This window comes from Pelophylax lessonae (assembly GCF_965119305.1).
Source record: "Pelophylax lessonae genome assembly, chromosome: 7".
Lineage (NCBI taxonomy): Eukaryota > Metazoa > Chordata > Amphibia > Anura > Ranidae > Pelophylax > Pelophylax lessonae.
Genome location: NC_138774.1, coordinates 204695666 through 204704880, shown reverse-complemented (window position 1 = coordinate 204704880; position 9215 = coordinate 204695666). Strand labels below are relative to the sequence as shown.

Genomic DNA, 9215 nt, shown 5'->3' with positions numbered 1-9215 from the left:
ATGTCTAATAAGCTCAAACAGGTGTGATGGTAATGTTTTCACAAAAGTTTGGCCTTATAACGTATATCTAATTCCCATAGATACACTTTATAATCTGGTGGAAAGGCTGTTATAGTCACAAAAGTGGGGTAACTCAAAGTGAATGTCTATTGTATTGGAATAGGATGTCTGATTAGCTCATAAAAGTCTGATGGTCAGGTTTCCACAAACATTTGGCCATAAAGGGAATAACGAAATAGAACTCAAGAACAGGTCACTAAAATGCCCTATTGGATGTCCCAACTTCACCATTATCTGCCTGAAGTTCCAATTCTCCTGCTGTATTCTCTGGAAAAACAAGGAGAATTTAACAGGTGCAGCATCTGGGCTGAGCTGGGAACTTAGGTAAGGAGATCTCACTGCTGGAGCCCAAAAGAGAGAAAAGAATACAGCTGATGATTCAGCCTCTCAGTTTTTATCAATAAATGAACGATCACTCTAAGGCCACATTGTAGAACCTGCAATAGGTGACTCAAGGAGAAGACAAAATGTTTCCTTCGGTGACCTCACATTGTCTATTCCCTGTCCAGTGTTTTTTGATTGCTATGAGGCAGAAGATCTCAGAGCTCTAGTGAGGATGCAGGAATACGTTATTGCTCTAAGACCAAGTCTCTGCCTGGTAGCGGCCACTTTTCTCTAACATGATTAGATACTGTTCAGCCTCTTCGGAGGACATGGTTCCTTCCTTCTGGAAGACCTCTTTCAGGGCATCAGTCACTTGTGTTGGCATTGATTTAGCGTTTCTACAAAAGAAAGAAAAAATGATTAGTATAAAACTACCTTAAACATACTGCTTTCCTCCAGTTGTGAATCAATCTATTTGAATAAGTCAAAATATACTATCTTCAATTATTTCAAGTGGAATTCTAGAACTAGAACTAAGAACCAGAACTAAGCTTAACATTTATACAGTGCCTTGAAAAATTATTCATACCCCTTGAAATTTTTCCACATTTTGTCGTTGCAACCAAAAACCTAAATATATTTTATTGGGATTTTATGTGATAGACCTAAATATATTTTATTGGGATTTTATGTGATAGACCTAAATATATTTTATTGGGATTTTATGTAATAGACCAACACAGAGTATAATGATAAATGGTTTACATACTTAGTTTTACAAATAAATATCTGAAAAGTATGGTGTACTTTTGTATTCAGTCAATACTTTGTAGAACCACCTTTTGCTGCAATTACAGCTGCAAGTCTTTTTGGGGATGTCTCTACCAGCTTTGCATATCTAGAGAGTGCCCATTCTTCTTTGCAAAACAGCTCAAGCTCTGTCAGATTGGATGGAGTGTCTCTAAACAGCAATTTTCAAGTCTTGCCACAGAAGTTCAATTGGATTTAGGTCTGGACTTTGAATGGGCCATTCTAAAACATGAACATGCTTTGATCCAAACCATTCCATTGTAGCTCTTGCTGTCTGTTTAGGGTCGTTGTCCTGCCGGAAGGTGAACCTCTGCCTCAGTCTCAAGTCTTTTGCAGACTCTAACAGGTTTTCTTCTAAGATTGACCTGTATTTGGCTCCATCCATCTTCACATCAACTCTGACCAGTTTCCCTGTCCCTGCTGAAGAAAAGCATCTCCACAACATGATGCTGCCACCATCATGTTTTACGGTGTGGGTGGTGCGTTCAGGGTGATGTGCAGTGTTAGTTTTCTGCCACACATTGCGTTTTGCTTTTAGGCAAATAAGTTCCATTTTGGTCTCATCTGACCAGAGCACCTTCTTCCACATGTTTTCTGTGTTCACCACATGGCTTCTCGCAAATTGCAAACAGGACTTCTTATTGCTTTCTTTCAACAATCGCTTTCTTCTTGCCACTCATAAATCCATAAAGGCCAGATTTGTGGAGTGCACGACTAATACACTGCTCAAAAAAATTAAAGGAACACTTTGAAAACGCATCAGATCTCAATGGGGAAAAATCTCATGCTGGATATCTATACTGAAATGGACCGGGTAATGTGTTAGGAAGGAAAGGATTCCACATTGTTTGATGGAAATGAAAATGATCAACCTACAGAGGAAACCTTCTGGCAATGCCACGTATTGATGTGCCATTCTGGAGGAGTTGGACTGCCTGTGCAACCTCTATAGGGTCCAGGTATCGCCTCATGCTACCAGTAGTGACACTGACCCTAGCCAAATGTACGGTTAACAGCAAACACACACACACATCATAGGTTGAACTGGATGGACTGATGTCTTTTTTCAACCTCACTATGTAACTATGTAACAAAATTAGTGAAAAACAGTCAGAAATGATGAGTAGGGAAAAACCTTGTCAGTGGCCTCCACCTGTAAAACCATTCCTGTTTTGGAGGTTGTCTAATTGTTGCCCATCTAGTGCACCTGTTGTTAATTTCATTAATACCAAAGCAGCTAAAACTGATTAACAACCCCCTCTGTTACTTAACTGACCATATCAATATCCCAGGAGTTGAAACTGACTTGATGCTATACTCTGATTAAAAAGTGTTCCTTTAATTTTTTTGAGCAGTGTAGTTGTCCTGTGGACAGATTCTCCCACCTGAGCTGTGGATCTCTTCAGCTCCTCCAGAGTTACCATGGGCCTCTTGACTGCTTCTCTGAATAATGCTCTCCTTGCCCAGCCTGTCAGTTTAGGTGGACGGCCATGTCTTGGTAGGTTTGCAGTTGTGCCATACTCTTTTTCCATTTTGAACAGTGTCCTGTGAGATGTTCAAAGCTTGGGGTATTTTTTTATAACCTAACCGTGCTTTAAACTTCTCCACAACTTTATCTCTGACCTGTCTGGTGTGTTCTTTGGCCTTATGATGCTGTTTGTTCACTAAGGTTCTCTAACAAACCTCTGAGGGCTTCACAGAACAGCTGTATTTATACTGAGATTAAATTACACACAGGTAGAATCTATTTACTACTTAGGTGACTTCTGAAGGCAATTGGTTCCACTAGATTTTAGTTGAGGGTATCAGAGTGATGGGGGGTGAATACAAATGCAGGCCACACTTCAGATATTTATTTGTAAAAAAGTTTTGAAAACCATTTATCATTTTCCCTCCACTTCACAATTATGGGCCACTGTGAATACTTTCCGGGTGCACTGTACATTTATGAGAGATGGTACAAGGTGTTTTTCTAAACAAAGGTATTCGGTTTAGAGATAATTGTGTGACATGAATAAAATTTATATAAAGTTTTTTCATTATTATCTTTTAATAAGGCACGGTTTATGAACAAGCAGTGGGTTGAAGTCCAAAATTTTTTTTTTTTTTTTACCAGGAAAAATATCACACAAAACATAATACATTTCTAAAACAGGCATTCTGCTCAGAACGAACATTTCAGTTTCAGCTGGATCACTGTCAGATTTGTTACATGTCTCAGGTGATGGGGCCTCAATCTTGGAGCTCAAAGTCCTGCCCATCTCCTGGATTCCCACTTATTTTACATTAGAGAGAATATAGCTGGATCTAAAGTAGTGATCGGCTGATATAGTTTTTGTTATTGCCGATACCGATATTTTGGTCATCGCATATCAGTATCGGCCGATATTTTCGTACATTAATTTATTTTTTTTTTTTTATAACAGGTACCCCAAACCCCTCCTCTCCTCCAAGTTTGACTGTTTTGAATGCTGTTATTTTTGTTGAATTTGGCGCCGAGTACCCGGAAGTGATGTCATGACATCACTTCCGGGTTTTTTTACACGGAGACCCGATCAGAGCCGAATGCGGCTTTCATCGGGTCTTCTCTTCGGCGGTCGTGCAAGCTGGTTACCCGGGTTTCCCGGTGGGACAGGAGACCCGGGCGAGCCACACAAGGCGGCAGGAGGGGGGGACGTCCCCTCCCGCTCCTTGTAATGACAGCCGTGCGGCTTCTTAGCCGCATTGGTTTTTATTACAAGACAGCCGACCATCGGCTATGGACGCCGGTACCGGGGGGATGCCTCTACCTGCAGGCATTACTCCGGTACAAGCACTTTCCCGAAATATCGGTCACCTCAGGGGCCGATTCCGATATATCGGCTTTGCCGATAATCGGTCAATCCCTAATCTAAAGTATATAGCCTTTAAAGAGGTTGTAAACCTCTGAATTTTTTTTTTTTTTTTAAAGTACACCTGAAAGACAAACGCATAATGAGCTAGTATGCATCGCATACTAGCTCATTATGAAATACTTACCTTAGAACGAAGCCCCGAAGCGCCGACCGCTCACCTCTCTCATGGGTGACATGTTCTGTCACCCTTCTTCCGGGTTCGCGACATCCGGCCATCTGATTGGCTGGACCCGGGTGACGTCACTCCCGCGCACGCGCGTGGGAGCCGACGGTCACAGCACGGGGCTTTGAAGCAACAGCACCAGCGGCCGTTCCTTCATAGCGCATGCGCCAGTGATGTCACTGGCTGCATTTAAGGTAAATATCTCCTAAACGGTACATGTATAGGAGATATTTACAGTACCTATAGGTAAGCCTGATCATAGGCTTACCTATAGGTACAGGTTGCAGAGGAGGAACTAGGAACACTGGAGCTGCTAAGATATATAAGAATCCAGTCTTGGGAACACTTTTTTTGCCAAGAAAAGGAATATCTATTATGTGAAAGTTTTTGCAGTAAAAAAAAAAAAAAAAATCTTCAAAATGTTTTAAACATAAGCTTAACCACTTGCCGACCGCCGCACGACTATCTACGTCGGCGGTCAGCCCCTCACAGGCAAACTAACGTAGGGCTACGTTGCTTGCTTGTGAGGGTCTAGGGAGCGAGCGCGCGCCCCCGCTCCCGCGTGGTCACGGACCCCCCCGCGCGTGTGACCAGCGGACCCGATGTCCGCCGGTCACTCGGCGGGGGAGAGGGAGAATGTCAGGCAGCTTGTGTAAACAAACTGCCTGTCATTCTCCTCGCTGCAAAGACACTGATAAAACGGATCTGGTATGTAGATCCGTTGATCAGTGTCCTTACAGCTAGAGCCACAGCCAATCACAGTAGAAACCACGCCCCTAGGGACACACACAGCCCCTCCCTTCCAAATAAAGTTAACCCCTTCACTACCAGTGTATTTTTACAGTAACAGTGCATATGTATAGCACTGATTACTGTAGAAATGTCACTGGTAGCCCCAAAAGTGTCAAAAATGTCAGTCAAGGGTCCGATCTGTCCGCCCCAATGTCGCAGTACCGCAAAAAAAATCGCAGATCGCCGCCATTACGCGTTAAAAAAAAAAACAACAAAAATGACAAAAATCTTTCCCTTTGTTAGTAAACGCGATAACTTTTGCGCAAACCAATCAAAATACGCTTTTTGCGATTTTTTTTACCAAACATAGGTAGCATAAAACAAATTGGCCGAAATTTTTTAAAAATTTTGATTTTTACATTTTTTTTTGGGGGAATTTCATATAAAAAAAATGTGAAAAATATTGCTATTTTTGCAAAATTGACGCTCTTTTTTTGTTTATAGCGCGTGATCAAAAAATCGCACAGGTGATCAAATACCACCAAAAGAAAGCTCTGTTTGTGGGAAAAAAAGGACGTCAAATTCGTTTAGGTACAGCGTCGCACGACCGCGCAATTGTGCGTTAAATTCACGCAGTGCCGAATCGCAAAATACCCCCTGGTCGGAATGGGGGTAAAATCTTCCGGGGCTTAAGTGGTTAAAAGAGACTCTCCAAGTAAAAAAAAATGCAGGCAAAAATCCCAAAAAGAATTATGTTTTTCCCTTTACAAAAATGTTTTATTCGCTTGCAATATACCTTTGAACTTGCTAGAAAAATTGACATCTCCAGGCAGAGTACATTTTCCTAGCACAGCCGCTCCCTTCCTTGCCTGGTATAGCCCTCCCATCTTCGGGGAGGGTCTAATTACTCTCTGTGCTGGCCCAGCTTCCTTACCCCTCACCTCCATACCTAAACTTTTATGTAGCTGTCGAAGGAGGAGCAACAGGAAGTAATATTGAATGATACAGAATGTGACAGCTGTGACTCTTCTGGGGTTGATGACAACACCCCCAAGATGGCGGCATCCATCAATAGCCTCAGAGGTTTTAGATATCTACACAAGGGAGGCTTTGAATGCAAATAAAATGCACATTAATTCTTAAAGTGGAAGTCCACCCTAAAACTAAAATCTCTAAATATACTTGCAGGCACAATCTAAAACTAACCTAACTAACCAGGTAAAGCAAAATTTGCTATATTTAGCTTTTCTGAAGCCGATCCGATCTCCAGCAGCGGGAGCTCTATGCAGGACAATGAATAGGAAGTGAGAGTACCCAAAGAGTTACTATGGGGCTTCCGTTGTCGCTGCCTCTTCTGCATATGCCTCCATAGAGAAGCCGCCGCTGACAGCTTAGCGTGGGATTCGATTGGATTGGCTTCAGAAAAGATATGTTTAGCTTTACAGGGTTAGATTGTGCCTGCAAGGAGATTTACAGATTTTAAGTTTTAGACTGGACTTTCACTTTAAGGGAAGAATTTTGTTGACCTAAATAATCTGGTGCCTGGGTTTCTTTAACCACTTAAGCCCCAGAAGATTTTACCCCCTTCCTGACCAGGGGGTATTTTGTGATTCGGCACTGCGTGACTTTAACGGACAATTGCGCGGTCGTGCGATGCTGTACCTAAACGAATTTGACGTCCTTTTTTTCCCACAAACAGAGCTTTCTTTTGGTGGTATTTGATCACCTGTGCGATTTTTTGATCATGCGCTATAATCAAAAAAAGAGCGACAATTTTGCAAAAATAACAATATTTTTCACATTTTTTTATATGACATTCCCCCCCAAAAAATGTAAAAATCAAATTTTTTTAAAATTTTTGGCCAATTTGTTTTATGCTACATATGTTTGGTATTTTGATTGGTTTGCGCAAAAGTTATTGCGTTTACTAAGGGAAAGATTTTTGTCATTTTTTTTTTTTACGAGTAATGGCGGCGATCTGCGATTTTTTTTGCGGGACTGCGACATTGCGGCGGACGGATCGGACCCTTGACTGACATTTTTGACACTTTTGGGGGTACCAGTGACATTACTACAGTAATCAGTGCTATACATATGCACTGTTACTGTAAAAATGACACTGGCAGGGAAGGGGTTAACTTTATTGAAGAGGGAGGGGTTAAGTGTGTCCCGAGGGGCGTGCTTCTAACTGTGCAGGGATGTGGCTGTGTGTGTAACAGCAGAGATCAACGGTCCTACATAGCAGGACCGTTAGATCTGTGCTTTTACACAGGGGAGAATGACAGGCGGCTTTGTTTACATTAGCCGCCTGCCTTTCTCCCTTCACTGCGGACGATCGCGAGTGACTGGCGGACATCTGGTCCGCCGGTCACACGCACGGAGGTGCGCTATTGGCTCCCAGGCTAGTGACGTACCGGTACGTCACTTTGCCTGGCCGGGGCTGACCGCTGCAGTATATGTACTTGCGGCGGTCGGCAACCGGTTAAAGAAAATAAAGGTGAACAAAAGGTGACTCTATTCTTTTAACAATAACTTCTCACCCAGCGAGGTAGAAATAGGCTTGTTTTGTATTGATCAGGTCCCAAACATACACTGCATTTTCCCTTATTCGATGCTGGACATAGACCTTATCCTCCTGTGTAAATAAATTGGGAAACAAATTAATAAAAATGGAGAACACTGGACAAATCTGCACAAGATATAAGCACATTTTCTCTCCCTCCAGTTGTAGTAATAAATATTGCTGACCAAAGAGGAAGAAACCGTATTGAGCACGAACATCTATTCTTTTCAATGCACCAGCAACACATCATCAAAAGAAGCCATAAAGTGCAGCCAAGCAGAAACAGAGCCTGCATAGGTAATAAGCAAAAATGGCTGCCCTCGGGTACAAAAAGTACAGCCAGCTACCCCTAAAGTGCACCTGTGCCCAGACTATACACATTAAACTATTTACATATTGATAAAACGCAGTAAAAAACACTTGCTGCATGTACTGTGAAGTAATTCCTTCCCAGATCCCAAAAGACTTGCAGAAGTCAGATTTCAGTTAATTGCTAACAGTTTACAGCTCCTGCTATGAATTTACATGAGGGCTTGCAGACAGTCAAGTCCCTTCTGCCAGAGAAGTGAAGGGAGAAGAGTATGGTTTCTGTGAAGATGAATGTTTCCAAAATGCATAGACCCAGTTCACATTGGGCAAGTTGAAATCGTGGCAAAATATGCATTTGGGTGCCATTATTCTTACTGGCACCCCAAATGCGGTGCAATTGTCTAACGACAGATTTTGTTGGGCAACAAATGCGCATATGGCAGGCCACTGAAGTGAATAGGCTTCTCTATTCGGGACACGCTGAATTGCATGAAAATCACGGTCTAAGGGCTCTTTCACACGGGCGTTCCGTTCAGATCCGCCTGTCAGTTTTTTAGGTGGATCTGATCGGATGCCCCATTCAGCCCTATGGAGCAGCAGATGTCAGCGGTGACATGTCCGCTGACACCCGCTGCCATCCGCATCCGATCCTGTCCGTGAAATCCGGACGGATGGAAACCCTATTTTCCATCCGTCCTGGGGATCGGATCGGATGGGATCAGATGAGAGTGGACAGGCGGTCCGCTCTCATCCGATTCCCAATAGAGAGCAGCGGGGCTCTGACACCTCCCTCTTCGTACACAGTGCGGAAACAGAGCTGTCATCCGCCGGCTCAGCGGGGATCGGCGGATCGTTCCCCGCTGAGCAGAGCACGGTCCGCAACGGAATGCGGACCGTGTGAAAGGGGCCTTAAAGCCGTAAGTGGGTGCGCTTGTTCTCTCAGCACGATATCTGAATGGGACACAGTCACATAGCTACACAGGTGAACAATGGCTTGTTTTAAAGATGTAAAAGGAAGGGGGGGTGGGTTTGAAGGAAACACAAGGGGTGCCCATCAAAGAGGCTCCATGTTCCTTAATGGAACCTCTTTGATCGGACCCCCACTTGTGTTCCTCTCCTTTTCCATTAGTTAATGGCTCCAGGAACACCACCCACTGGTCTGGTGTGTCAGTAAATGAATTAGAAATGACCTTGAGACCCCGTTCACACAGGGGCGACGCTACTTGCTGGGGCGACCTGTGAAGTTGCGGTGCACAGCGTGCACCGCGACCTCGGCACGACATGCACGGACTTCATATCATTGAAGTCAATGCAGGTCGCCCCAAAGTAGTACAGGACCCTTTTTCTAAGTCAGAGCGAC

General features: G+C 43.5%; 1 protein-coding gene across 1 annotated transcript in view; it reads right to left on the bottom strand.

Annotated features, from left to right (window-relative positions):
• Positions 1-348: 348 nt before the first annotated feature.
• Positions 349-9215, bottom strand: part of NDOR1 (NADPH dependent diflavin oxidoreductase 1) — a 28164-nt gene continuing 19297 nt past the window's right edge. Inside the window, exons 13-14 of the mRNA XM_082263913.1 lie at positions 7524-7618; positions 349-782 (exon numbers count right to left, since the gene is read on the bottom strand). Coding sequence (XP_082120039.1) covers positions 638-782; positions 7524-7618 — 240 coding nt within the window. The 3' untranslated portion in view covers positions 349-637. The remainder of the gene's footprint in view (positions 783-7523; positions 7619-9215) is intronic.